At 37.5% G+C, this 27944-nt stretch overlaps 7 protein-coding genes, 1 long non-coding RNA gene and 1 pseudogene across 13 annotated transcripts in view; 5 read left to right on the top strand and 4 right to left on the bottom strand.

Moving 5' to 3' along the window:
• On the bottom strand, positions 2040-2749 carry LOC104793119. The gene is made up of 3 exons (XR_769205.1): positions 2689-2749; positions 2313-2599; positions 2040-2193 (listed from the first exon to the last, which is right to left on the bottom strand). It is a non-coding gene; the product is annotated as an uncharacterized LOC104793119 (long non-coding RNA).
• LOC104793118 (amino acid transporter ANTL1) lies at positions 3577-5207 on the top strand. Its single transcript, XM_010519408.1, has one exon. The coding sequence runs from the start codon at positions 3774-3776 to the stop codon at positions 5016-5018; it is 1245 nt and encodes a 414-aa protein (XP_010517710.1). The 5' UTR covers positions 3577-3773; the 3' UTR covers positions 5019-5207.
• LOC104793117 (metallothionein-like protein 4A) lies at positions 5455-5986 on the top strand. The gene is made up of 2 exons (XM_010519407.2): positions 5455-5588; positions 5658-5986. The coding sequence occupies exons 1-2, from the start codon at positions 5461-5463 to the stop codon at positions 5821-5823; spliced, it is 294 nt and encodes a 97-aa protein (XP_010517709.2). The 5' UTR covers positions 5455-5460; the 3' UTR covers positions 5824-5986.
• Positions 7431-8106, bottom strand: LOC104699393 (B3 domain-containing protein At2g31420-like). The gene is made up of 2 exons (XM_010414707.2): positions 7933-8106; positions 7431-7874 (listed from the first exon to the last, which is right to left on the bottom strand). The coding sequence occupies exons 1-2, from the start codon at positions 8104-8106 to the stop codon at positions 7431-7433; spliced, it is 618 nt and encodes a 205-aa protein (XP_010413009.2).
• Positions 9012-10202, bottom strand: LOC109133378 (annotated as a pseudogene).
• Positions 12090-13463, bottom strand: LOC104793116. The gene is made up of 2 exons (XM_010519405.2): positions 12877-13463; positions 12090-12626 (listed from the first exon to the last, which is right to left on the bottom strand). Exons 1-2 carry the CDS (start codon positions 13318-13320, stop codon positions 12165-12167), a joined length of 906 nt encoding a protein of 301 aa, XP_010517707.1. The 5' UTR covers positions 13321-13463; the 3' UTR covers positions 12090-12164.
• On the top strand, positions 14424-18827 carry LOC104793115 (putative E3 ubiquitin-protein ligase SINAT1). Of its 3 annotated transcripts, none has more exons than XM_010519404.2 (6): positions 14424-14664; positions 15375-15568; positions 15731-16043; positions 16269-16474; positions 17669-17849; positions 18176-18827. In XM_010519404.2, the coding sequence occupies exons 3-6, from the start codon at positions 15834-15836 to the stop codon at positions 18494-18496; spliced, it is 918 nt and encodes a 305-aa protein (XP_010517706.1). In that variant the 5' UTR covers positions 14424-14664; positions 15375-15568; positions 15731-15833; the 3' UTR covers positions 18497-18827. The 3 variants fall into 3 exon arrangements, with proteins under 3 accessions (XP_010517706.1, XP_010517704.1, XP_010517705.1); XM_010519402.2 differs by having other exon boundaries at positions 15345-15568; XM_010519403.2 differs by lacking the exons at positions 14424-14664; positions 15375-15568; positions 15731-16043; positions 16269-16474 and adding exons at positions 16514-16762; positions 16925-17237 and having other exon boundaries at positions 17463-17849.
• LOC104793113 (probable protein kinase At2g41970) lies at positions 19152-21835 on the top strand. The gene is made up of 8 exons (XM_010519401.1): positions 19152-19383; positions 19565-19735; positions 19846-20099; positions 20308-20434; positions 20528-20801; positions 20891-21023; positions 21115-21201; positions 21500-21835. The coding sequence occupies exons 2-8, from the start codon at positions 19639-19641 to the stop codon at positions 21623-21625; spliced, it is 1098 nt and encodes a 365-aa protein (XP_010517703.1). The 5' UTR covers positions 19152-19383; positions 19565-19638; the 3' UTR covers positions 21626-21835.
• Positions 23595-27944, top strand: part of LOC104793109 — a 6149-nt gene continuing 1799 nt past the window's right edge. The window contains exons 1-8 of one of the 4 annotated variants that reach the window (XM_019226779.1): positions 23595-24081; positions 24428-24760; positions 24837-25096; positions 25391-25532; positions 25685-26053; positions 26166-26297; positions 26395-26523; positions 26620-27594. In XM_019226779.1, coding sequence (XP_019082324.1) covers positions 23968-24081; positions 24428-24760; positions 24837-25096; positions 25391-25532; positions 25685-26053; positions 26166-26297; positions 26395-26523; positions 26620-27594 — 2454 coding nt within the window. In that variant the 5' untranslated portion in view covers positions 23595-23967. Of the gene's footprint in view, positions 24082-24427; positions 24761-24836; positions 25097-25390; positions 25533-25684; positions 26054-26165; positions 26298-26394; positions 26524-26619; positions 27824-27944 lie in introns of all 4 variants that reach the window. The other 3 variants (XM_010519390.2, XM_010519392.2, XM_010519391.2) reach the window with 3 other exon arrangements.

The raw sequence follows: 27944 nt of genomic DNA, 5'->3' as shown, positions 1-27944 counted from the left end.
TTTTTGAACACCGTATTGTGTTTTAATACATTTTCTTATTTTTATTGTGTTTCAATTTATTTTTCTTGTGTAGTATTGTTTCTTCTTTGTAGGTCGGTATATTTTGTAATTCGTATAGTAAATATGGATATAATCTATATGTCAATTAATTCCAAATTATTATTAGAAATATATAATATATAAAATAAGTTCATAATTTTAGTATTAGTTTAATAATTTCAACCATGCATGCTTGATTAGTCCTACAATAAATTAGAAAAAATGTCACCCGCAGAAAACTATCCTATTGTAGTATATACTATATAGTATGTCCGTATCTGCTCTACTTGTGTTTATAGGATTATAGAAATCTTACTAAATCACTATCTCTGGTTTTGTTTGAAAGGTATCACCTTTATAATTTATATAATATATATAGTTAAAGCAAAAAACTAGTATTAATAAGAAATAATTTTAAACATAAAAATCTTTTCCTTTTTGACTATTATTTCAACACTTATAAATATTTTTAGTCTAAGATTGAATAATATTACGTTTTTTTAACAAACATGAATAATAATAAGTATTATTTAACAATATACTTGTAATCTAATTTGGTGTCATAATACGTATTTTTAACAATAATATTTGTAAATCTAAAAGATAAAACAATTAAATATGATCAAGGTACAGCAGAAAACAATTTTTCTACATGGGTTACATACTATAGTCATATAATTTGTATGACTATAATAAGATTTGTTATTATTTTTAAGTTGGGGCAAAACAAAAAATCAGCAGAACAGAGACATAACCTAAATTCATTATAAAGTCCTTTTCCTCGGTTCCTCCTCCTCCTCCTCTCTTCCTCGGTTCCTCCCCCGTGACCATCAAAATTGGTCCCTTACCAATCTTCTTCGTTTCTACCAACATGCCGTTTCTAACCACCTTCCTCCACTGGATCAACCAATCATGTTCTCTTCATCCAATCATGTATGTTATACATAACGATTCTATGCCTCCGATTTTGTCTCATCTCATCACGAATGGTTACCAGAATGGAAAGAGCTACTCTTTATATCTTCAATGTTAATCCTTAGTTTCTAGTTCCGATTGTGTAAGAACTCTTTTTCTCATTGAGTTTGCTACTTCTTAATTTGATTTGATTCTATACATATATTTGTAAGCTTTTTGGATATTATTGATTATGCTATATAATCCATATAACTATGTCAATACATTTTTTTTTTCACAATTGCATTCATCTCTGTCTCCGTCAGCAACTAAAGAGCAAACACTGCCATGAGATCTCTCTCCACTTCCGTCCCCAAAGATACATTTGAGGCATCTTCTTCTCGAGGAGAAGAGCCCTCCAAATTCGTGAGCTCTCTCACTGCTTGATGCTTTAGAATCCCAATTCTTTGATATGTCCCAGTTCTTCATCGAATTGAAATTTTGCATAGATCGATTGCTCATAGTATATTTGTTGGGCAATAACTGGTAGTAGTGACAGAACATCAGTTAGGCTTTAGTATAAATAAAATAAAAAGCTTACAAATAAATGTCTGATGGTTTCTCTAATTAAAGTTTAGACATTTTTAGATGGCTATATTGTAAGACTTACCGTGTTATGAAGTTAAAAGAGATGATGTCATTTGCTTGTCAAGTAATACTATTACTTTGGCTGGTTCTCTCAGCGTACATGTCTTTCAAGTTCATATCGATCTGCCAACTCACACATAGAAGGATAAGGAGGTCAGAGTTGCTTCTAACCTCTAATCTCAACATTTCATGTAAAATCAGNTGTTAATCCTTAGTTTCTAGTTCCGATTGTGTAAGAACTCTTTTTCTCATTGAGTTTGCTACTTCTTAATTTGATTTGATTCTATACATATATTTGTAAGCTTTTTGGATATTATTGATTATGCTATATAATCCATATAACTATGTCAATACATTTTTTTTTTCACAATTGCATTCATCTCTGTCTCCGTCAGCAACTAAAGAGCAAACACTGCCATGAGATCTCTCTCCACTTCCGTCCCCAAAGATACATTTGAGGCATCTTCTTCTCGAGGAGAAGAGCCCTCCAAATTCGTGAGCTCTCTCACTGCTTGATGCTTTAGAATCCCAATTCTTTGATATGTCCCAGTTCTTCATCGAATTGGAATTTTGCATAGATCGATTGCTCATAGTATATTTGTTGGGCAATAACTGGTAGTAGTGACAGAACATCAGTTAGGCTTTAGGTATAAATAAAATAAAAAGCTTACAAATAAATGTCTCTATATTAAAGTTTAGACATTTTTAGATGGCTATATTGTAAGACTTACCGGATTATGAAGTTAAAAGAGATGATGTCATTTGCTTGTCAAGGAATACTATTACTTTGGCTGGTTCTCTCAGCCTACATGTCTTTCAAGTTCATATCGATCTGCCAACTCACACATAGAAGGATAAGGAGGTCAGAGTTGCTTCTAACCTCTAATCTCAACATTTCATGTAAAATCAGATGGTACATTCGAATATTGAATTCAAATTTAAATTGCAAGACTTCTCCTCTTGAATTTGAGGAACCGGTTCATCATATCCTTTTTCACATAAGGGTGAACTTTGTACCCTGCAAATGACATAACCATAGGTTAGATTTATGATCATGAATACTGCTGAATGTGTATGTATACAACAATATAAGATCTTTATACTTACCTTGGCATCATCGAGTATCATGTCAAAGGTTTCACCAAACGTTGTTGTATGAATAGCCTTGATTTGCTACTTGCTAACCTTGTATTTGAGAAATGGTGAATGTTTGATGATTGGATCTATGCGTTTCATGAGGATATTTATAGGTGATTCATATATTAGTGTTTAGGTTAGAACCGATAAATGATAGACTCAAACACAAAATATTTGATACGTTTAATAAAAAGGTGTATTCGCATAATTAACATTGCTTTAAGGAAAGTTTAGAATATTCTATTCTAGCTTTAAGGGATTTTTTTAAATTACAATTATATTTTGAAAATTTGATTAAGCGATCATTATGCAAATGTCGTTAATTAGATGATTATTATTTATTTAGAAATAAAATCGAATAAGTTGATCATTGGGCTTCGTAAGCCCAATAATAATATCCACCGAGAATTTGTCGGGTCAAACGCTAGGAACTCCACCCACCGGTTAACGGATAAACGCGCGGATCTCAACCATTTCGGATTGGGTAATCGAATTTTTCCAAGATTTTGACGAAATTAGCCTTTCCAATTTTAATAAAAACTCTCCTTTATGCATAATTAAGTGGCAATCTTGGAAAATTTTGGGCAATTTTCGATTTTGTATTTCTTTTTATATATATAGAGATATATAGTTTGGTTGCTGTATATTAAAACTGAAGAAATCCAATGACACATTTGAAAAAAGTAACAAATCAAATTGGACTAAAGAGTAACAAATCAAATTGTGAAAAAAAAAAAAAAGTAACAAATCAAATTAGGGATTTTAATATTACAAAAGATGCTTAAAACAGAGCACACCATTAGATCGCTTTCATCGTACAAAGTACGAGACAACAAGACACACATGTCAATACTCTAAGCCACGACCTCATCTGAAATTAGCAAAATTGATGGAAAGGTCTGGGGCCTCTGGGCTTTAAATAGCATTGAGGGGGAGCAAATGCCGCTGTTTTATCCATCTTGATCACTCTGCCTTATCTTAGATCTCCGATTTGATTGCACCACCCGAGTTGTTGTTTGATCGAATCAGCCCATCTCTCCTAATCTAATCAGGAGATGGGTTTTGGTAACCAAGCAAAGCCGAGGGAAGACACACCTCTTCTCGGTGAAGCACCACCTTTGTCAAGCAAGTTCAAGACTTTCGCCAATGTCTTCATTGCTATCGTTGGCGCTGGTGTCCTTGGTCTTCCTTACGCCTTCAAACGTACCGGATGGCTCATGGGTTTGCTTACACTCTTCTCCGTCGCCGCTTTGATCAACCATTGTATGATGCTTCTTGTTTATATCCGTCGTAAGCTTGGTGTCTCCAATATCGCTTCTTTTGGTGACCTTGGCTTCGCTGTATGTGGCAACGTCGGGAGGTTCGTCGTTGACGTTCTTATCATTCTCTCTCAGGCTGGGTTTTGTGTTGGATACCTTATCTTCATCGGTACTACTTTAGCTAATCTCTTTAACTCAACCGACACTACGACTCTGAGTTTGAGTCTGAGGCATTTGATGGGTGTGTCCCCTAAGAGTCTCTATATATGGGGATGTTTCCCGTTTCAGCTTGGTTTGAATTCTATTAAGACGCTCACTGACTTGGCTCCTCTCAGTATATTCGCTGATGTGGTTGATTTGGGTGCAATGGCTGTGGTAATTGTGGAGGATGTGAAGATTACAATGGTGCAAAGGCCTCAAGTTGTAGCCTTTGGTGGCATGTCTGTCTTTTTCTATGGGATGGGAGTGGCTGTTTACGCCTTTGAAGGGGTGGGAATGGTTTTGCCTCTTGAATCTGAGATGAAAGAGAAAGACAAGTTTGGCAAAGTGTTGGCTCTCAGCATGCTCTTCATCGCTGTCATGTACGGTTCTTTTGGTGTGTTAGGCTACATGGCTTTTGGGGATGAGACAATGGACATCATCACAGCTAACTTGGGGGCAGGACTTATGAGCAGTCTTGTCCAGCTGGGGCTCTGTATCAACCTTTTCTTCACTTTCCCCTTGATGATGAACCCTGTGTTTGAGATCGTGGAGAGACGCTTCTGGAGTGGGATGTACTGCGTGTGGCTCAGATGGCTGCTAGTCTTGGTTGTGACGTTGGTGGCACTCTTGGTGCCGAACTTTGCAGATTTTTTGTCATTGGTTGGTAGCAGCGTCTGCTGTGCGTTGGGCTTTGTGTTGCCTACTTTGTTTCATCTGATAGTCTTCAACGACGAGATGGAGTGGAAGCAACGGGCCTTAGACTGGGGGATCCTACTACTGGGTATCGTTCTTGGTGTCTCAGGTACGTGGAGTTCCCTGAGTGAGATCTTCCAGAAGTAGTAGATAGGTGGACACATTGTTTCTTTTGTTGGAATTTTTTCTACTTTCAGTGAAAGCAAAGTGTCAAAAGTCTTGGAATGTTTTTATGTTATTTCTGTTGCAATGTTATTATGTTAAAAGTAATAACCATTGAGACATGTGTCAAGTGTTTTGATCCTATGATATGATCCCTGGAACAAGCACGCTCTTATTGGGATTGGTAATATTTTTCAACTATTTCAATCTTCATTTGGCCATTACAACTTATTGATAAACCAAACACACAACGACTCCTTTTTTGGAATGATGTTGTTGGTTACGTAGCACGTTTACATTCAGAATGCTTCGTCACGTCTAAGTTTAGAGGAGAAGCTGCCACATGGTATATAGTACCCACCACATAAGACATATCCTTTTGCATCTCAGCGTCTTTATATATATATAGATAGATAGATAGAGATGAATGTGGAAGAGAACCTTGAAAAAGAGAGAAGAGAAAAAAATGGCAGACACAGGCAAAGGAAGCTCTAGCGCTGGCTGCAATGATCGCTGTGGTTGCCCTGCTCCCTGTCCCGGTGGCAATTCCTGCAGGTTGGTCCTTTATATACTCCAGGATTTTGATGTGTTGTGATCTTAAAAACGTGGTTCCATTCCTTTTAGGTGTAGGATGAGAGAAGCATCTGGTGGGGATCAAGGGCACATGTTGTGCCCGTGTGGGGAGCACTGCGGCTGCAACCCCTGCACCTGCGCCAAGACCCAAACACAAACCTCCGCCAAGGGCTGTACCTGTGGTGAGGGCTGCACCTGTGCCAGTTGCGCCTCTTAGATCCTTAACTATGTCTATACCATACTTGTATCATAGGTGCTAGCTAATCAATCTGAAATAAAACTGTTTATTGAGGTCAAGGTACAACAATATATATTGTATGCTCTGCCTTTGTCTAATAATGACTCATCCAAGCGTATGAAAAAAATTCCGTCTAATACAATCCACTGAGTCTCCGAGAAATGATAGCCAGTGAACACAAGGAGATAAATTTTGTACCTGAATGGGTAACAACATCAAGTTGCCAAAGGCATAGCTTCCAGAGCTTGTGTACATGATAACGAATAGCTTGATTTACTCGCTGAACATCAAAATGGAACAATCATTGTGTTCATCACATAAATCTCATTGTTTTTTCAAGGATACAGGATGCTTAATTACCTAAAATGAGAGCCAAACGATGGCATTGCTACTTATACTCAGCTGTAAATACCTAACTGAAGGGGCACTCTATATTAAGGGTCTCTCAATCATACATCATTTGTTAAGGCTGCTTGTTCTTTAATATGCTATAGTAATTCAGAGTGAAGATGGTGAAGATGCAGAGTGATTTGGTTTTATATGATCGGTTGGTAATGTCACTTGTGCATATAAATTTCTTTGATAGCCGTAAACTGACATGGCAAGGGATACCAAGAAGCTTCCGATTCAGTCACAGGAAAGTCCGTAATAGTCAAGAAGGACTCATCATTCCTAGAAACTTGGCTCTGTACTTCTCTGGTAGTGACAAAGAAGAACTCAAGTTGCGAGTCAGTGGACGGATTTGGAAAGAAGAATAAGCTAATGATGAAAAACAAATCCTCTCCTATTGCTCTGTAAGTTATCTCAAAATCCTCTCTGCTCCTCTTTACTTTGTTCCCTTTTCAAGTTTATTTATCTCCCTCAACCATGTCACAAGTTTTCGAGTATACAAATCAGATAGAAATATTGAATCATAACTTAACCGGCTGTCATCATGTGGACTCTTGTCTTGGACAAATGATTTGCAAACCGGGAAGACCCCGTTGCGACGCCTGCAGTATGTATCACAAAGCTCTGTCCTGCTGCATTCAAAGAATGGATAAGGTCCTTCATCCAACTTGAAGAAATCTAACCGAAGAAGCAAAGAACAATAAATGATCCAACGTCCAAGACTTAAGTAGTACATTGTTGGGATCAGTTTCTCTGGAAGGATGAATTGCATCCAAGACTTTAGTATGTGCATCAAATTTGTGCAAGATTGCAGATACTTATTATGGACATGTCCCAGAAACCCAAGTAAGAAACGTACAAAATCCATTTGACTTAATGAAACATACAAACAAGATTTTCATTAAAAGTTTTTGTTGCTTCTCTCAGTCTCTTCTTCTTCAATGGACGAGACGACTTTGTCAGTTTCTTCAAAAGAATCCATGTCGGGAAGGGGGCTTCGAATGTTTATGGGATCAGTAGTAAAATTTCCGAGAAGAAACAAATCAGCGTCTTCCAAAGAATCGATGTTGGCCTGGGAAGGGACAAATCAGCTTCTACCGGATCATCAGTTTCTTCCAAAAGATCGATGTCGGGAAGGGACAACTCAGCGTCTACCGGATCATCACGTACGGAAGATTTTTCAGGAACCCCATAATCTAAACCAAGCACAAGCTACTACCTTCCAATTGCAAAGATCGGAAAGACCATAGGCGAAAAGGGCTGCCAGCAACTAACTTATCGTTCTTCTTCTTCAACACTTTATTCCATCCTCTGTTAAGGACAAAACCCCAAACCCCATTCCTTAGCCTTTTCTTCAAAAATAACTCAAACTCAGTCTCTGACGACGAATTGCTATCAACCAAATAAGTTCTCAATCCGGGTTCACTTTTAAAATCAAGAGCCATCGTCTGTGTGTCCAACATCGTACGTTCGGTGTCATCTAAGAAACTTGAATCAAGCAACTGACTTGTAGGGATTAAGAGCTGACCTTGTCTATCGCTCACATCGTTCTTAGTAAATTTCCTCTCCATGATAAGCTTCGGATCGTATCCATTCACTTCGCCCATCTTCCCCAAAAGCCATCCCGGCGGCGGTGTCGTCTGCGTGTTTGCAACCTCAGAAGGAGAATCTATTACGGGGACGTGAGAAGGTGACGACGCGAGAAGGTGACCCGGTGACGACAAAAGAAGGTGACGACGCGACGACGCGAGAAGGTGACCCGGTGACGACAGGAGAAGGTGACTCGGTGACGACTCCCGAGCGAGGAGACCGAGTGACGACTCCCGAAGGTGACCCCGTTAGGTTTCTTTGTTGCTCTTCTCTGTAATCCATTGTGATGATTCACAATCAAGATCACGATCTTCTTTTCTTTCTTTCTTTCTTTCTCTTGACACTCACGAAACCTAGCTCAACAACAAACAGACTTATTGAGAGCGTAGTGAAAAAAACTGAGCGTCTATATATTTTTAGCAAAAGTCTTTAATTTCCATATCCTCTCTTGTGACCGTTATAATCCAAAGCCCCAAATTTACCAATATATGTCATTATTTATTTATTTTTTATCTTTCTTAATTCCTATTTTCCCTTTTTCTTGTGAACTCGTAACTTAAAAAATAATCATCAAGCCTTAACTGACCGTTGTGTGATTTTTCCAACATTTTGTTTTTACTAATTTTGTCTTTAATCAAATACATTACTAATCTTCTTAATTTATTACTCTAATTTTGTTGACCTTTTTTTCTTTCTTTTCTTTGTATTCCCTCCCCCCCTAAAAAACAATACTTTTATTTATAAAATATATTATTAGACCGAAACTCTAAAATTATCCAATAAATTCTATTTTTCTAAACGCGTTTACCATAACCCAAACGGTTAATATCCCAATCCGTACGCGTTACCCATATGCCCACGCACGCTAGCAACCTTCTCATCAACAATGTATCACTCACACAATCTTGTCCCAATTGTATAGATGGTAATATTGAGACTTGAGAAGACCTCAACTCCTTCGAATCAGCTTCAGTCGTTTCTTAGCTAGCAACATTCTCAACATTTTGTTTTTACTAATTTCGTCTTTAACAAAATACATTACTAATCTTCTTAATTTATTACTCTAATTTTGTGCTAAAGATCCTTTATTCCTTGGCGGCCAGGAAACATACATATATAAATATTCATCATATACTGATTTAATGAAAAGAAGATATTATAAATATATTTGATCATCAAGCAAATTCTTACATAAGTCTCACGTCCTCTACCATGGTCTATAAACATTTGAACCCTTTTTTTTTTCTTAAAACCTCCCATTCCTTGAATTTCTACTACTCTGATAGTTTTCCTCTCGAAACTGTAGTATAATACATAGAAAGGGTCGGATAGATACGTCGGCGAGAACACAATTTCATTTGTAGTACCAGTCACCCCAACAAAATTTAATAGCTCCGTTGTAATTCCATACTGCCACAGAGGAGGCAATTCGTAAGTATTCTTGATCCATCCGTGTTTTTCGGAGTCTTTTAGAACCCACATCTCAAAACGTCTACGTTTTCCACTGATATAGTGACGCCCTTCCGACATAACGAAACCCAATTTACCATTGTAGTTAATCAGTTTTGCGTCTATGATGAAAGGTTCCATAGCTTTAATAAAGCTAAACTTCTCGGACCTAACATCAAAGCAAACTATCATAAAAATATTTGAAGATATGTCAACAGAAGCACGGTAATACAAAACACCATTAATGCATATCCCCTCAAACGTAGGACGATGGGGTATGCAACATTCGATCATTCTCCATGACAGTTTCTTAGCTCCTAATGTTAGAACTTGATGCTCATCAGAAATCCCATCTCTTTCCGTCATTGACAGTACCTTGAATTGTTTCTCCATCGGATCATACCCAAAATAGCTACATATATGTAACCTCTTCCTTGTCTTTGGTTTCGGTAAAGTTAAGGTTTGTCTTGTGGTAGGGTTACATATCACGGACGCCAATTTGAACCTCTGCTCATTTTGAATAAAAACAAGGCCATGGATAGGTCTAATGTTATCACAATACCTACCAAAAGGAATTTTCATATGATAAGTGGCAGCTAAAGGAGACGAGTTCTCATATGGATTTGTAGGCTGAGGGTGGAGAAGACGATCAGCGCACTGTCTTTCTCGTAGACGAACAATAGCCTCGGTAGAGCACAAGATTTGGTCAGGAACAACTCAGTGAAATAGGGAATTCCGAGTATGGAAAACCAGAGCTTCGATACACAGCGACATGTGGCTATAGATTTTGACGATAATCTAGAGAATATGTCCATCATGACATCAATTGAGATGTTTTCTACAGTAGCACTAATTGAGTTTGAAGGTCGTGAGTGTCGTCCATGGATGGTTTGACCATCTTCTGATACGTTCAGCCGCAGCGATTTCATGGCGGCGTTAACTGACTTCGATCTTAATTAATAGCAACAATATATATATATATATATATATATATAACAAAAAAAGTGAATTGCAGAAGGACAAGGAAAAAATACGCCTACCTCTTATATTAGAAAATAGGAGGTAAGATTTATAAAGTATAACTCACTTTATTAGCTTAAGAAAACTATCTCAAAAACTTTAACCTCTCAATCTCTCTTTTCTCTCTCAAACTTCATCAGCTATGTCACATCTCAACATAGTCTTATATATAACTTTGCTAATCCTAGTCCTAATAGAATTCACACATAAGTATAGTTTGATCCTTATCTCTTTGTAAACACAATTATAGTAGGACTAGGAATAGGACTAACACCCACTTTAAGCTTCTTTCAAGCTTACTCCAACACCTCTTGTAGTTTCTTGTGGTCTACGAAGGCCCTCTCAAGTGCTAACGTGTGTAGCAAGGTAATGAGAGAGAAAGAGAGATTTTTTTAGAGACGAAGAAGAGGTAAAAAAGATCGTAAAATAAACCCTACCGACAGAACCTCCTATATGTGGGCGCCCTAAGTTTGGGCTTTATTATTCTAAATTAGGAGAAATCAAGGCTAACCTTACCAAAAATGAAAATCTATAATATGGAAGTTGCTCAACTCTCTCCATCAGCCAAAAAGCATAACCCTTTGAACAAAAAGCTACTTGGCACTGCCTCATGCCACAGTTCCCTTCCACAGGTAATAAAAACTCTCTGATTCCTTTTTAACTTTCCTCGCATCTCTTTATTATTTCTTCACCGAATCTATTTGTTTTCATTAAATTCCAAGAATATGCTGTTTGAAGAATGGAGAAGAAGATTCAGAACAACAACAAAATAAACCCCTCTGTATGTAAGTAGTAACCTCTCTACAATCCTTAATCTATGATTTTATTTTCTTCTGTTTAAAGTTTTGTGACCAAGCTTTGATGATGATGATGATGATGATGATTTAAAATCTGGTGCAAGTATTTGTTTTCGTGGTGTCTTTTTGCAGGTTATGATCAGAAGCAGGAAGACACTGGTGGAAGTATGGTGGAAGTATTTGTTTCTTTTTAGAGAGATTCTGTGAACCAACCAGCAGCTCTCTACACAAACAACGATCATCACCGGAGCCAGCAGAGAAGAATCTCAATCAATCGTTGCTGTGTTCCAACAACAAGTAGGTAGTCAGGCAAGTCTTTCCATTACTTACAATCACTTCATACGTTTGCTTTACTTCCCCAGTCCATAAGTTAATATAGACTGAGATTTTTTTGGTTTTCTTGTTTGCTGCTTCTCTAAATGATGGAGATGTATATATGGACCCAAACGATGGAAAAGTCAAATGGTAGTTTGCAAATGTTTTTATCTAAAGCCTGTAATTGCAGAGTCAAAGATTCTAAAGTTTCTCGAAGCTCAAAGTTTCTCACTTCTGAAACATCAAACATCAAAGGCACGTTAAAGAGCCCACGACAATTCACTTTGTGATTGATTCTTCTCCAGTTGTTAATCCATCGCCTGTGAGTTCCATGAGCACCCGTATTCCTGGATATGTAGAAGCTACCGAGTAACAGAGGATGAGCATATGTCAATTGTCTGATTTAGATTACTCAGAGACAAACGTAAGCAGTAGATGCAGAAACAAAGGGGTCACTCAGAAACTGAAGAGATATTGTAAGACTAAACAACTCTATATAGGAGGTTCTTTTCAGTTTTTGAAGGTGAATATTTACATAGCCTACCTATGTATAGATTAAGTTTGGTCTAATAAGGAGTTTAGCCTTGTTTTGTTGTTCTAGTATTATCTTTGGCTCTTGAATGCTAATAAAATGGAGTCAGCTATATGTGATCACTAATTGTCTGTGTCATGTAGGAATGTTGGTGATGTTGTACTTGATGGATGAATATATTTGATGGCCAAAGATACAAGAACAGTACTAGAACACACACACAGTGGTCAGTGGTAAGGAGTACATGAGTGAAGAAGAGAGATAGGTTTTGGGAGATGGTTGGCATTGAGAGTAAATGAGCAGATGATCCTTGTATAGAACTCTGATGTGACGAGTCTTCCCAAAATGTAAGCTTTTGAACGGAGGACGAGAGTGAGATTAAGCGGCAGGGAGAGAGTACTGTCGAGATGGAAAGAGACACCGCCGTAGAGAGGAACCTGATGGCCATGCACCACAGTCAGCAAGTTCGTTTCTCTGTTTCTACCAACCGTGAACTTGTTCATCTCACCGGATGAGAGGAGGAGGTTAGAGTAGTGAAGGAGGATAGGAGAAGCAGTGACGTGCACGGAGAAGAAGTTTGATGGGTTTCGGTAAAAGATCCTCACCGTCGAATTAAGAGACAGCATGTCCGTAGGCACTCCGCTCAGATCGTTCCCGGCTTGCACGTATAAGTTCCTCACGAGCATCCCCTGCAGCGCAACAACAACATTCTTGTCTATTTTTCAGTCTGACACCTAATCACATTACAAACCAAATCAATGCACATTTGTCTACTTGTCTCTAGGATTATATTTGTATTATATTCATAGTTAGCTTCTTTTTATTTTATTTTTCTATTTTCCAAAAGTTAAGTTGTTTCTTTTAAGGAGAAAAAACAGAACACACTCGTTCCCACTAGACGAGTCAACTCAGGGGTCAGGGTCAGAATCACCGGGTTACCTTTACAACAACTTTAGGAGGGTAGGATTTGCTAGCACCCCAGAGTATAAGAGAGAAGAGAGAGAACAAGAGTACTAAGGAGAGGAGCAAGCAAGCGTAGAGACGCAGATTCCGAAACGGGTCGTCGTCGTCATCTCCGCCGTCCGTTTTGTCGTCTCCACCGTCGTTGACGAATCGACGGCCTTCACGGACGGACTTGTAAGAGAGGAGGGCACGGTCAGAGAAGCGAGAGGTGGATGACTCACGGGAGTGATGGATCGGTGAGCAGTGGTAGTAATGCGGGTGTGAAGGTGAGCCCATGAGACTGCAACCAGAGCCGAACGACATCTTCTCAACGTCATGGTTGGAAGGACTCTGAACGTAGTAAAGAGGTCTAATGGCGGAACGCGGAGGAGACAAAGCCGCGTCGATGCTTGTTGCCTCAGAGTCTGTCTGCGCATGCATGTTCTTTCTCTTTCCTTTTAAGACAAGAAGCAGAGCAATGAAACAGAGAAACAGAGAGGGTAGTGCCGTGTTTTTGGATATTTTCTTTGTACACACCACGTCGAAACGAATTTGGGAGAGTGTGCAAATTAAAAGAAGAGAGCCGTATAGTGAGAGAGAGATGATGGGGTCTTCATAAATCATCTTTTTAAGCAATGTTGGTCCCATCTTTTAGTGGTACTTGCTCACGCGCTTTACAGGCGTGGCCACAACACAAAGTTCATTAGATGTCGGAAGGTGAGTCTCACGGTCGGGACTCAGTGCGTGGGACTATATATATGGACACAGTCAACTGTACTGACAGAGTTACCCAGAATGTCTTTGAAGATTTGAAAAACTCTTTCTTCAATAAATATAGGACTAAGAAGAGAATTGAATTAAGATATTTCTTACGCATTCTTAAAACTTTCCTCAGTTTGGTGGGTAAAAAAGGCCCATGTTACAGGCCCAGTCACATTATTATAACTTCCTTAAATGTATATGGTTCTTCTCCTTATGCATGATGTGCCATTGACTACATGTTCTTGACATGCTAAAGATTGATGGCTTGTGAGCCATCGTTAGCTCTGAGCCTCTGAGTGAATGTTGTTTTGTTTACGTCCTAGGGAGCAATGTACAAGTCAATGTATCATCTGGTTTTGGAACAGCTCGACCAATTTACAATCGAATATGATACGTAGTAACGTAGACCGTTCTAGCCTGATTAATATTGAACCGGATCAGTAATATTACCTCATTAATAACATGAATTAAATAATGAAGACTTTTTTTTTGTCTTTTAACTGTGAATATGAATTGATGGACAACTAATGAAACAAGAAACTAAACGATCAACATTTGAAAAATGGTGAGATTGAGGACACAAATTTCTTTGTTTTGTAGGTAAAAAGACCCACCACACCCATATTTTAATTTTGATGAAATTGACCCCTAAAGAACGATTTTGTAGGGGGAAAAAAAAAAGGGACCAAAAAAGTAACAAAAGCAAATAGGTGAATTTGAAAAAAGTGTTGTAATTTAATGTTTTTTTAAAAAAAAAGAAAGAAAAAAAACAGAGGAGATGAGCAAAAACACCATTAATGGCATTCATCGAAACAAACAACAAAAGAGACGATATAACTCAACTCTCAAGTCTAACATCGCCTCCTTTTCTCCTTCTTCCCCTAAATCCAGGCTGCATCTTTCACTGTTTATATTTCTTCTTCGTTGATTCATCAATCAATCATCGTCGTCCTTCCTCATGTGAATCTTTGAACCCACAATACCTTTGTCCAACCCCACCGTCTTCAAATTTCTTCTTTTGGGGTATATCTCTTTCTCTCTCTCTCTCTCTCTCTCTTCAAGTTTCTTTCTGCCAAATTTGAGATTTTTCTTTCATGGGTCTTAAATTAGCATCGACATAATCTTAGGAAGCTAAGAATTTTAGAGAACTAGGTTTGTTTGTTTTCCTGGGTTTTTTTTGTTGGGTTCTGTGTTGCAATTTTCTTTTGTTTTGGGTCCCTTTATTGTTGTGATGAATCTTGCCATGGGAATTCTCGGATCCGGTTCTGTTCCTCTTCCCAATTTAGAATCAAATTCAGCTTCAGTTTGGTCTTAACTCTTAACCAACAACTTCTATCTGATTTCAAAATTCGAAATTTGCCATTCTTGATTTTTTTTTTCTTTTCTTGGCCTTTTCGTCCATGTTTGAGATCCTGAGGTTGAACTTTGTGTCATTGTTAGTTCAACAATTATTCATTCTGATGCTTCTCTGTTTATGTTTCATATTAATTGTCTTTCTTGATTAGCCTGCAATTATTCCATTTGATTACTCTAATTTAGATGTCTGATAGCCTGTGATTGTTACTACTAAATCAGTTGTAAACATTGGAATTTTAAGCTTTTAGTTTTAGCATTGTTTATATTTTCTCTTTGAATTTGCGAATAACCAAGATACATACTACTATTAAAGCCTAACTTGTTACATTACTATTTCATTTCGAAAGGAATTGTGAAGAAATCTAAACGGTCTGCAGGGAAGTGGGAATGAGCTTAATCACAATAGTTTCCAAGCCTAACCTATTCTCCAAACCAAGTGGCTGCTACGTTTTATATGCTTGTACCTACCCTATATCAATATGACTGGAGTTGCTGCAGTATGCTGTACTGCTTAGAGATCATTGAGCCCTTGTTCTGGAAATAAAGAAAGGAACTTGATCTAGTGCACCGGGTAACTACTTCTAACCTGCTTTCCTCCAGTTTTTGAACTAACACGTTACCTGATTGGCTAGGATAACATTTCCTTTCGTATTTTCCGAGGTTTTTGGTATTTGTTAACATTTCCTCATGATGTATATAAACTTACTTTTGGCCATCAATTCTTTTCCTGCAGAAGAACAAAGATCCAAAGGAGTATATATATCATCTGCAAAAAGAGAGGAGCAGGGCACTTTTAGTTTATAGTTATTAGAAATTTGGGAAGGTTTGGACTCTACATGGCTCCTGGTGGCAGTGCATTGAAAGAAGCCCTAGAATCTAACTCAACAGGCTTGGATTATGAGGTTAAGATGGCAAAGGTTGAGGCTAATAACAAACCAGCAAAGTCAGGTAGTGGCTCCATTGGAAAATTCCACTCTAGCAATGGTGTATATGAGCTCCTTGAATGTCTGGTTTGTACAAATCTTATGTATCCTCCAATTTATCAGGTTTGTCTCTTTTCTTTCTTTGGTAGTCACTCGCATACGTCTTGATCTGTAAAGTATGGTTCATTCCTTAATTCTAGAAGTGGGTCCATACTCCATAATATAAAAGTGTTTGTGATTGTTCCAGAATAAATGAAACATTGCTTTTTTTACTTCTAGTTCCTGTTTGCGATTTTGTTCTTTGTTTGTCCTTTATTTAATGATGACATCTGTGTTTGTTTCCCATAGTGCCCTAATGGCCACACATTGTGTTCAAGCTGCAAACTGAGAGTGCAGAACACATGCCCTACATGCCGCTACGAGCTTGGTAACATAAGATGCTTGGCTCTTGAGAAGGTCGCGGAATCATTGGAAGTTCCATGCCGGTACCAAAATTTAGGGTGCCATGACATTTTCCCTTACTACAGCAAGCTCAAGCACGAGCAGCATTGCAGGTTTCGATCCTACANATACTACTATTAAAGCCTAACTTGTTACATTACTATTTCATTTCGAAAGGAATTGTGAAGAAATCTAAACGGTCTGCAGGGAAGTGGGAATGAGCTTAATCACAATAGTTTCCAAGCCTAACCTATTCTCCAAACCAAGTGGCTGCTACGTTTTATATGCTTGTACCTACCCTATATCAATATGACTGGAGTTGCTGCAGTATGCTGTACTGCTTAGAGATCATTGAGCCCTTGTTCTGGAAATAAAGAAAGGAACTTGATCTAGTGCACCGGGTAACTACTTCTAACCTGCTTTCCTCCAGTTTTTGAACTAACACGTTACCTGATTGGCTAGGATAACATTTCCTTTCGTATTTTCCGAGGTTTTTGGTATTTGTTAACATTTCCTCATGATGTATATAAACTTACTTTTGGCCATCAATTCTTTTCCTGCAGAAGAACAAAGATCCAAAGGAGTATATATATCATCTGCAAAAAGAGAGGAGCAGGGCACTTTTAGTTTATAGTTATTAGAAATTTGGGAAGGTTTGGACTCTACATGGCTCCTGGTGGCAGTGCATTGAAAGAAGCCCTAGAATCTAACTCAACAGGCTTGGATTATGAGGTTAAGATGGCAAAGGTTGAGGCTAATAACAAACCAGCAAAGTCAGGTAGTGGCTCCATTGGAAAATTCCACTCTAGCAATGGTGTATATGAGCTCCTTGAATGTCTGGTTTGTACAAATCTTATGTATCCTCCAATTTATCAGGTTTGTCTCTTTTCTTTCTTTGGTAGTCACTCGCATACGTCTTGATCTGTAAAGTATGGTTCATTCCTTAATTCTAGAAGTGGGTCCATACTCCATAATATAAAAGTGTTTGTGATTGTTCCAGAATAAATGAAACATTGCTTTTTTTACTTCTAGTTCCTGTTTGCGATTTTGTTCTTTGTTTGTCCTTTATTTAATGATGACATCTGTGTTTGTTTCCCATAGTGCCCTAATGGCCACACATTGTGTTCAAGCTGCAAACTGAGAGTGCAGAACACATGCCCTACATGCCGCTACGAGCTTGGTAACATAAGATGCTTGGCTCTTGAGAAGGTCGCGGAATCATTGGAAGTTCCATGCCGGTACCAAAATTTAGGGTGCCATGACATTTTCCCTTACTACAGCAAGCTCAAGCACGAGCAGCATTGCAGGTTTCGATCCTACAACTGTCCTTACGCTGGTTCTGAGTGTTCAGTGACGGGTGATATTCAAACACTTGTTGACCACCTCAAAGATGATCATAAAGTTGATATGCATGATGGGTGCACATTCAACCATCGTTATGTGAAGGCAAATCCGCACGAGGTCGAGAATGCTACATGGATGCTTACGGTAATTCTATATTTATACATTCCCTTATAGCTCTCTAGTCACTGTTAAAATGTATTTGGCGTAGCCCTTTCACTCAAAAGTCATATCTCGTCATGATTTTGGAATTCATCGTCCATGTCACATACTGTTTGCCGTATCTTCATCTTAAAACAGATTTGATTATCAAAGATGGGGTTCATAAGTTCATGGTACCCTGAATGGAACTGAACATTGAACCCTGAATGTATAGGACTGTTGGATTTCTATGAGACATATTTAAGATATAAGAGAAGGAACCTACGATTTCACTACTTGAATTAATACATGATTTATCTGGTGCTGTTTAGGTCTTCAACTGTTTCGGAAGACAGTTCTGCTTGCACTTTGAGGCGTTTCAGCTCGGGATGGCACCAGTGTACATGGCGTTTCTACGGTTCATGGGAGACGAGAACGAGGCTAAGAAATTCAGTTACAGCTTGGAAGTTGGAGCTCACAGCCGTAAACTGACATGGCAAGGGATACCAAGAAGCATCCGAGACAGTCACAGGAAAGTCCGTGATAGTCAAGACGGACTCATCATTCCTAGAAACTTGGCTCTGTACTTCTCTGGCAGTGACAAAGAAGAACTCAAGTTGCGAGTCACTGGACGGATTTGGAAAGAAGAATAAGCTAATGATGATGATAACAATAGTTTTATGATGCCAAAGGAAAATGGGAAATAAAGAAGAGAAGAAAGAAATAAGCTCTGATGATTTTGATTGAATCTAAACGGATGAGTTGTACATAACAGCCTTGAGAGAGCTTCTTGGTCATGTGGTGGGTGGGAGGAGTTGAAATTCCAATTTTTGTCTTTTCTTCAACTTTCTTTTTCAATAACTATGAGATGAAAATTATCCCATGATTGGTTGAAAAAAATATTTTACGGTTTGCAATATTACAACCTTTGTCTTGTAATTTTGGTTTTGTTGGAAATAAAATAAAGACAGATCTTTTTGTTCTTGGATCAATGGCTTCTTTTTTCAATATCATACCATATGGTTCAGGATAATGAATATTAGGAATGTTTGGATTTAAGAGACTTTTCATTTGTGAAGCATTATTTTTCTATACCAAACTGATAAATTATGAATTTCAAATAAATGATGGGTCAGAATTTAGGAATGTGAATGATTGATTACAAAGATAGGCGGGTAGTAGTATGGTTCGGAGAGGACGTGCAAGACGTGAAGGCTACTTAACATTATCCTACGTTGGTAATGGTTATATTAAAATAACAAAACTATTAAGCGAATGTGTTTTTTTTGCTCCCGACTCTATCGCAAAACAGAGAACACAGAGAGACTTACAATATTCATTCTAACAACATAAATTTTTTTCTCTCACTCTTTTTTTTTTCCAGATTTCTAAAACTTTCAGAGGCTCGTTGATTTTATTTTTCCCCTAACATTATTCAAACCTTTTGAGAGAATACGGATCCTTCCTTTGAGGGTTTTCTGAAGCATTCACTCTCTCCATCATCGTCATTTTCTTGGATTGATTCAATGGCAGAATCGAGGTAACCAATCATAATGTTTTGATTCTCGAAGATTTTTCACAATCTTGATATGATCTGGAATATGTTCTGCAAATTGTTGTTTCAAACCTCGCGTTTTTCTATAAACAAACGAATTTTAAGATTCTAAAACATGGGAAACATATGCATGTTGATGATATAGATTTTCTTATGTTTTCAACAGATAAAGACATTGACAGAAACAGAACCGAAACAGAACAATAAGATAAAACCCGTGTTGGCAAAAGATCTGGAGATATGTTCTGTTGCAGTGGTGCGGATGAGGAACCTGCCGGTCCGCCCGCAAACCAGTATGCAGCCCCTCCTAACAAAGCCGGGAATCCCAATTTTGGCGGTGAGTTCCCTAGTTTTCCTCACCCGTTCCTTGACATACATTTTTATGTTCCGAGTTTGTTTAACACCACGAGCATTTGTGTTTTGTGTTTCTGCGTGTGTGTGAAATAGGTGGGAATAGAGGGGAACCGAGGAATCCAAACGCAACGAGACCAGGAGCTCCTGCAAAGGTTTTGCCCATAGAGATCCCTTCTGTTGCATTGGATGAGTTGAACAGAATGGCGGGTAACTTCGGCAACAAGGCACTTATCGGTGAAGGTTCTTATGGACGTGTCTTCTGCGGCAAGTTTAAGGGAGAAGCTGTTGCTATTAAGAAGCTTGATGCTAGCTCTTCTGAAGAACCTGACTCCGATTTCACCTCACAGGTACCCTTACAAAACTTATCGTTCAGCTCATTTCCCGAATCACGGTTTGGTCCCTTTTGGCCGAGGATCAATCAAACTTCAAATTCAATTTTCCACTCCCACTAGGTTAAAATGTTAAAACCATATAATATTGTGTTCCCTATTAGGTTAAAACCGATTTTTATCTCTCTCTGTTTAGATCAAACTAACTTCTATTTAAAATGGCAAGTTATCGGTGGTATCTCGGCTCAAAAACGACCATTTTGTGGAGTTGCTAGGGTACTGCTTGGAGGCAAATAACCGAATTCTCATCTACCAGTTTGCAACCAAAGGTTCTTTACACGATGTATTACATGGTACGTAATTTCAACTTTCACAACTCATATATTATAGACTTATAGTGTATCGTATGTGATATATATATATGGACCAATCTTATGAATATTTAGGGAGAAAGGGAGTGCAAGGGGCTGAACCAGGACCCGTGCTGAATTGGAACCAAAGGGTGAAGATCGCATACGGAGCAGCCAAAGGGCTTGAGTTCCTTCACGAGAAGGTCCAGCCACCAATAGTCCACAGGGACGTGAGGTCGAGCAATGTCTTGCTGTTTGATGACTTTGTGGCCAAAATGGCTGATTTCAACTTGACCAATGCTTCCTCCGATACCGCGGCTAGGCTTCACTCTACTCGTGTTTTGGGAACGTTTGGCTATCACGCTCCAGAGTATTATTATACCATAAACCAATCAATTCATTTGCTTAAAACGTAACAATCGGATGGTTTTTGATGACGTAAGAGTGTTATTGTCTTAGGTATGCAATGACAGGACAAATAACGCAGAAGAGTGATGTGTATAGTTTTGGTGTTGTGCTATTGGAGCTCTTGACAGGAAGAAAACCCGTAGATCATACCATGCCTAAAGGTCAACAAAGTCTTGTTACTTGGGTACGTACACATATTAACGTATATAATATGTTCGAAGGACTCCATATTTATCCTTAATAAGCCTTCTTAATTTTGTATTCTTGTTATGTAGGCAACTCCAAGACTAAGTGAAGACAAAGTGAAACAATGTATAGATCCAAAGCTTAACAATGACTTCCCACCCAAAGCAGTCGCCAAGGTCCGTTCTATATTTCTTTAGATATATATATATACATATGAACCGTTGTCTTTATTGGTTTGATAATTGGTTTTATGACTTATAGGCCTTTAACTTTTAAGCATGGAATACATAGTTATCCTAGAGATCGGTTTTTGTAGCTTTCACGGTAACTAAATGTTCGAGTGCATTTAGATATTAGTTATGCGTCTCATATTGAAAGCTAGTGACATTGCAATCTTGAGTTGAGGACATAGGATATATGACCCTTTTGGTTTAGTTTTGTAATACTGAATTATTTTCTTGGGTGGTCGAACAGTTGGCAGCGGTGGCGGCCTTGTGTGTTCAGTACGAGGCAGATTTTCGACCAAACATGACCATCGTTGTCAAGGCACTTCAGCCTCTTCTTAACTCTAAGCCGGCTGGTCCTGATTCTACTTCCTAAATAACCAGTTTACCATCATTACTCTTCCTTTTGTTGTTGTTGTTGGTATGGCTATTTTTCTCTCTTCTCTATTCGAATAATTATGATGAATGGTTATAAGATGTTGTTATTTTATTGAATGTAACTTATAATTTTCACTGGTTTTAAACACCTTTCGTTCTTGGTTGTTGTATCTAAGCCTTAAATCAAAACTCTCACTTTTTGAGGAGTCAATGCAAGAATATTAAATTAGTTGTGAGATTTTAAAATTCAAGAAAAATGTTAGATTTTTTTTTTCTTCATTAATTTTTACTTAAATATATTTTTTTTTGTGTGAGAGATTATAATGAAGTATAATCCATTAAAATTTTCTTTTAGTTTTTAAATTACTTCTCTTGTCAAGAATTTTTTTATTTATAGAGATTTATGTAGATTGGATACATCTAATCCGTTGACCTAATTTTGGATAATTACTTAAATATACATAGAAAATGGTCACATATATATATATATATATAAAGATAATCAGATTCTATATTTAAGAATGTATATTTTTTAGAATAATAGGTTTACTATATTGTGGGATAGAGAACNAATCTTCTTGTTGTTGTTGTTGGTATGGCTATTTTTTTCTCTCTTTTCTATTCGAATAATTATGATTATTGGTTTATATAAGATGTTGTTATTTTATTGAATGTAACTTATAATTTTTCACTGGTTTTAAAAACCTTTCGTTCTTGGTTGTTGTATCTACGCCTTAAATCGAACTTTAAATAAAAACTCTCACTTTTTGAGGAGTCAATGCAAGAAATATTAAATTAGTTGTGAGATTTTAAAATTCAAGAAAAATGTTTGATTTTTTTTCTTCATTAACTTTTACTTAAATATATATTTTATGTGAGAGATTATAATAAAGTATAATCCATTAAAGTTTTCTTTTAGTTTTTAAATTACTTCTCTTGTCAAGAAAATTTAATTTATAGAGATTTATGTAGATTGGATACCTCTAATCCGTTGACCTAATTTTGAATAATTACTTAAATATACATAGAAAATGGTCATATATATATATAAAGATAATCAGATTCTATAATTAAGAATGTGTATATATTGTAGATTAATAGGTTACTATATTGTGGGATAGAGAACAAGATGTCTATGTCGGTAATTAACTTTACAATTATTAGTATCTGATTATAATATCAGAAATTAAGGTATCTTTAATTCGTTTAACCATTTTGTGTAAATAGACAATAGCCATAAATTGCATCTTACTTTTATTCGTTTTATCTTATTCCCCCATCTAACTTTTTATGTTTGCCAAATGTAAACATTTCAAGTTTTTTGGGAGTCATCTTTCCATTTCTCATTCGATTCAGTTACCAATACTGGAAACTTGTTTTTACCACTCTGAATATCAAAAATTTCAACAAAAATATACTTTTATCTTATTTTTTTCAATATATATATATATATAGATATATATATATATATATATATATATTGAAAAAAATAAGATAAAAGTATATATATATATATCAAGATTGTGAATTTAATATGATACTTAGTAAATATTATTAAGTTTCAATCGTGTTAGTAAACAACACAATGACGACATCCACAGTTCCACACATTGACCCACTAATTCACTAACCAAGTAACCCATATGAAGCTGAAGTCCCAAACAAACCACATTCACCACAACTCTCTCTCTTTTTTTTTTTTTTTTNACTCACCACCACAACATTATTTATAAAAATAAATAAAAAATGATTTTATTTATTTATTCTAATTGGGGAAAAAAAGAAAATGAGAGAGAGTGAGAGACACATTGGGATTTTTTTTTGTTTTAAAATATTAAATATCGGCATTAAAAGTTATAATAAAAATGGGTAGATTTATTTCACTTTTTATCAGAATGTAAAGAAAGTAAAATAACAGTAAAGCACATTATAAAAATAATAACAAAAAAACCCGTCTCCTCCTCCTCTTTTGATACCCCAGCAGCAGTAATATATATATATATAACTCAGCTGCGAATCTCGTCGTCATCGCCCCGACGAACCCTCCTGTTTCGCGTCTCTTTCCCAATCCCAAATTCAATTTCTTGATTCGATTCCTTCGTTTCAGGATTCTTACTTGACGTAATCCGGGTTTTTATTTTTAAATTTCGGATTATCCATTTACTTACAGATCTCGATCGAACGCTTTATTTCCGATTCGATTTTGGATTGATTTCGTTGTCACGATTCGAGAAGAATTCAATCGGAACAAGTCGCTCCTTTTTAATTCCCTGAGGTTTTTAAGTTTTCGCGACGCTTCCGTGTGAGAGGAGGAGAAAGGATTATGGAATCATTTGGTTGATGAACAAAGATAAGTGTAAAACGATGCCGGGTTTAGCACAGAGAAATGAGCATTACTCTTCTAGGTTTTGGTCTGACGATTTCGATGGAGTTAGCTACGATCAGTTGCAAAAGGTACTTCTTCTTCTTCCGATTCGATTCTCTGATTTTTTTTTTTTTTTTTTTTTTTTTTTTTTTTTTTTTTTTTTTTTTTTTTTTTTNTTTAGCCCAGATTGGATCGTTTCCTTCTTCGTCCGAGTCTTTTGCTTGATGATTTTTTTTTAGGTTACTTTTGATTGATTTGCTAGATATGTTTCTCTTGATTCAGCCTTAGGTGGTTTTGATTATTGGATCTTAGTTTTGTATATCTTGTTAAACATATTCTATACTCTGGGTATAATGCTCGTTTATTAAACCGTGTATGCGTTCACGTTTTCTTATGATTGACTATACTCGAAACCCCATTTTTATATGAACTCAGTTCTGGAGTGAGCTGTCGCCGAAAGCTAGGGAGGAGCTCCTTAGGATTGATAAGCAGGTTTTGTTTGAGCAAGCTCGCAAGAACATGTGCTGTTCCAGATGCCACCGCCTGCTGAAGGAAGGTTTCTCGCAGATTGTTGCAAGTGGGAGGGCCGCTCAACGGAAAGTATTAAAAGATCAAACCGACGGTAAATCAGCTGCCAGTAAGAGATATACGGTTGCATACCAGAACCCTGCTATTCATCGATGGGGAGGTCTCAGCACAACACGCGAGGGATCTCTCACACTTCAAGACTGCTTTTTGTATGCAAAATCTTTCAAAGGGCTTCAAACTGTAAGTTTCATCAATGGTTTCCCTGTACTTGGTTTGGCTCGTCCAGTTTACTTAGCTAATCTATTAGCTCTAGCAGGTGTTTGAAAGTGCCCATGCTCGAGAGAGGGAACGTGAGTTGCTTTATCCCGATGCTTGTGGTGGCGGAGGTCGGGTTTGGCTAAGTCAGGGGATTGCTGGTTATGGTAAAGGTCATGGAACTAGAGAAACATGTGCTTTGCATACCACCAGGCTCTCTTGTGATACATTAGTGGATTTTTGGTCTGCACTTGAAGAGGAAAGTCGATTGTCACTTTTGAGAATGAAAGAAGAGGATTTCGTGGAAAGACTAAATGACAGGTTTGTTGTTATTTGCTGATTCAAAATTCTTGAATGTTCTGTCACACGTTCTGTTAAAAAAGTATTTCGATATAATCTTGTTCTCCGACTAGGGTGTATTTGTATTCCTTACTACCTAAATGACCATATTTTAAATTAGATAATGATTAGGGATTCAGTATTTTCGACTTTGGGGATGTGCCTATCGACTTTGGGGGTGTATTTTTCGACTTTAGTTGTTATGTTCTCCTTCTCTTCTTTTCGTTGTCTTGTGACTTCTTTTCCTTAATAACATGTTGACCTTTCAAACTACAGGTTCAACTGCAAAAAGTTTTGTAGAGACTGCAGAAGAAATGTTGTTCGGGAATTTAAAGAACTTAAGGAACTTAAACGAATGCAGAGAGAACCAAGATGTACCGACTGGTTTTGTGTTGCCGATACAGCCTTTCAGTATCAGGTCTTTTATCTTTCTTAACCTTTTCCTCTTACTTTGTAGATTCATATTTCCTATACTACAAGAGCTTTGATTTTGAAGAGTAAATTTATCAATATACCTGGGAGAGGCTTATATTGGAAGGTAGAATCAGAAGTGTAATTGCATTTTCTCAGGTGGACGTTGATTCTGTCCGAGCAGATTGGAGTCAATATTTTACAGAGAATGCTGGATATCATCAATTCGAGTGGGCTATTGGAACTGGAGAGGGTGAATCTGATATCCTCGAGTTCAAATATGTTGGCAACGATCGGAGTGCCCAAGTCAAGGGCATAGATCTTCGTGGATTACACGAATGTTACATTACTCTTAGGGCTTTTAAAAAAAATGGCCGCTCCTCCGAGATATCCGTCAAAGCCCATGCATTGAGAGGCCAGCAATGCGTTCACTCCAGGCTTGTGGTTGGGGATGGCTTTGTTTCAATTAAAAGAGGGGAATGCATTCGAATGTTTTTTGAGCATGCAGAAGAGGCTGAGGAAGAAGAGGTAACTGAAGATTCATAAGCTTTGCGGCACAAAGCCTTCAAATATTTACAACTTTGCAGATATGATATCCCCTTCTTAAAATAAGATCATTGTGTTTCCAATGATTTATAAGGATGAAGTCATGATAGACAAAGATGGGAATGAGCTTGATGGTGAGTGCTTGCGTCCACAAAAGCATGCTAAGAGTCCAGAACTTGCTCGAGAGTTTCTTCTAGATGCTGCAACGGTTATTTTCAAGGAGCAGGTTTGTTATAGCTTCCTCTAAGTACACCTTCCATTCATTGTAATTTTGTGCTGTATTTAGGTGTATTCATTTTTATCTTTGCGTGATAATATCTTAGGTTGAAAAGGCATTTAGGGAAGGTACAGCCCGTCAAAATGCACACAGTATATTTGTCTGCCTTTCATCAAAACTATTAGAGCAACGTGTTCATATTGCCTGCAAGGAAATTGTCACCTTGGAGAAGCAGGTTTGTTTGTTCGCCGCCATTTAGACAATCTACGCAATTTAACAACACACTTACGCTTTTATCTGTCCCACAACTCCATCATCTCAACATTTGCAGGAAAAACTTCTAGAGGAAGAAGAGAAAGAGAAGCGTGAAGAAGAGGAGCGAAAAGAAAGGAAACGAATTAAAGAAAGGGAGAAAAAACTTCGTAGAAAGGAGAGGTTGAAGGAAAAAGAACGAGAAAAAGAGCAGAAGAATCCAAAATTTAGTGATAAAGCAATACTGCCAAATATGTCGAGGGAAGAAGAAGGTTCTCCAAATCTTGATGAAGAAAATAACAAAACCATAAGTTGCGAGGAGTCAGGAGTTGAAAATGGAGATGTAGATTTGTCTTCACCTGGATCTCTTGATGATCAAGATGGAGAGTGTTTGGATGGTTGCACTTCTCCAAGAGCTGAAACCCACTATTGTGATAGCACTGATAGGGAGATTATAGATCGTGAAGATGAAAACGGGTACTTTACGCAAGAAAATCCAAGACCTGTTCATCAGACAGCAAGATTCTGGAAAGAGGTTCAGCCTGATCATTCTTTGAGGTGGTCAGAAAAAAGCAGATATACAGAGAATGATTCTTTTGTCAGTAGTTCTGAGGCAAGGTACTGTAATGATAGATCAGAAATGTCTTCACGACACTTCAATGGGTCAGATAAAAATTTAAGAGTGAAAGCTTCGAAGTCTGGTGGTAGCCCAAATAGCACTAGGTCTCATGAGGAGTTCCAATGTTCAGACGGCAGGACTGGTGAGAGATATGGTTACCATTCTTGCAGTTGCAAACCCATTAATGGTTACCGGGAAAAGGTAGATTCTAATATATCTGCAACCAGAGGCATGCGAGAACCCAAAGCAATCTTCAAATCAGACTCTGATCTGGATGTCTCCAAGCTTAACCGAGCCAATAGGTATACGCAGTCAAATAATCGACGAGAGATAAGAAGCAAAATGAAAAACAGTCAAAACGCTTCTATGATGGACCCAGTAAATGTGAGAAAAGTATTGGACTCCGTGGAGCTGAAGCATCCACGAAACAGCTCAAACTCTGACATATCTTTACTTGCATGTTCAACATTTAAGTCAGAAGAGACTGAAGATGTTAGCTCCGTTGTGAAGTCAGCTGACATAGTGTCTCTATGCAAGGCTACAGATAAGTTGGGTAATGGGAATTTTAGTAGTTCAACCGAGGAAGACAAGAAGATGGAAGTTCACATAATACAGAAGATTGATGACCTGTACTCAAAAGATCCTATGATGAGTAGAACCTCCAGTTCAGACAATTGCTCTTCATGTCCCAGTGAAGGAGATAGCAATACAGCTTCTTCAAACAACGGAAACAGTGAATCATCCTCAATGTCTGATTCCGAAGATGCCAGTCCGCAATCTGAAGG

This window comes from Camelina sativa, chromosome 6, assembly GCF_000633955.1.
Source record: "Camelina sativa cultivar DH55 chromosome 6, Cs, whole genome shotgun sequence".
NCBI classification, from domain to species: domain Eukaryota; kingdom Viridiplantae; phylum Streptophyta; class Magnoliopsida; order Brassicales; family Brassicaceae; genus Camelina; species Camelina sativa.
Note: the sequence above shows the minus strand (reverse complement) of the source record. Positions and strands in the feature narration are given on the sequence as shown.

Excerpts from the sequence above, each read along its gene's own strand:
- LOC104793118 (XM_010519408.1), top strand. The coding sequence starts at position 3,774 with ATGGGTTTTGGTAACCAAGCAAAGCCGAGGGAAGACACACCTCTTCTC.
- LOC104793117 (XM_010519407.2), top strand. The coding sequence starts at position 5,461 with ATGTGGAAGAGAACCTTGAAAAAGAGAGAAGAGAAAAAAATGGCAGAC. Across the intron at positions 5,589-5,657 it reads CCCGGTGGCAATTCCTGCAG|GTGTAGGATGAGAGAAGCAT; the intron begins GTTGGTCCTTTA and ends CATTCCTTTTAG.
- LOC104699393 (XM_010414707.2), bottom strand. The coding sequence starts at position 8,106 with ATGGATTACAGAGAAGAGCAACAAAGAAACCTAACGGGGTCACCTTCG. Across the intron at positions 7,875-7,932 it reads TCACCGGGTCACCTTCTCGC|ACGACACCGCCGCCGGGATG; the intron begins GTCGTCACCTTC and ends GCAAACACGCAG.
- LOC104793116 (XM_010519405.2), bottom strand. The coding sequence starts at position 13,320 with ATGCATGCGCAGACAGACTCTGAGGCAACAAGCATCGACGCGGCTTTG. Across the intron at positions 12,627-12,876 it reads CTCCTAAAGTTGTTGTAAAG|GGGATGCTCGTGAGGAACTT; the intron begins GTAACCCGGTGA and ends GTTGCGCTGCAG.
- LOC104793115 (XM_010519404.2), top strand. The coding sequence starts at position 15,834 with ATGGCTCCTGGTGGCAGTGCATTGAAAGAAGCCCTAGAATCTAACTCA. Across the intron at positions 16,044-16,268 it reads TGTATCCTCCAATTTATCAG|TGCCCTAATGGCCACACATT; the intron begins GTTTGTCTCTTT and ends TGTTTCCCATAG. Across the intron at positions 16,475-17,668 it reads AAGCACGAGCAGCATTGCAG|GTTTCGATCCTACAACTGTC; the intron begins GTTTCGATCCTA and ends GCAGCATTGCAG.
- LOC104793113 (XM_010519401.1), top strand. The coding sequence starts at position 19,639 with ATGTTCTGTTGCAGTGGTGCGGATGAGGAACCTGCCGGTCCGCCCGCA. Across the intron at positions 19,736-19,845 it reads CGGGAATCCCAATTTTGGCG|GTGGGAATAGAGGGGAACCG; the intron begins GTGAGTTCCCTA and ends TGTGTGAAATAG. Across the intron at positions 21,024-21,114 it reads AACAAAGTCTTGTTACTTGG|GCAACTCCAAGACTAAGTGA; the intron begins GTACGTACACAT and ends CTTGTTATGTAG.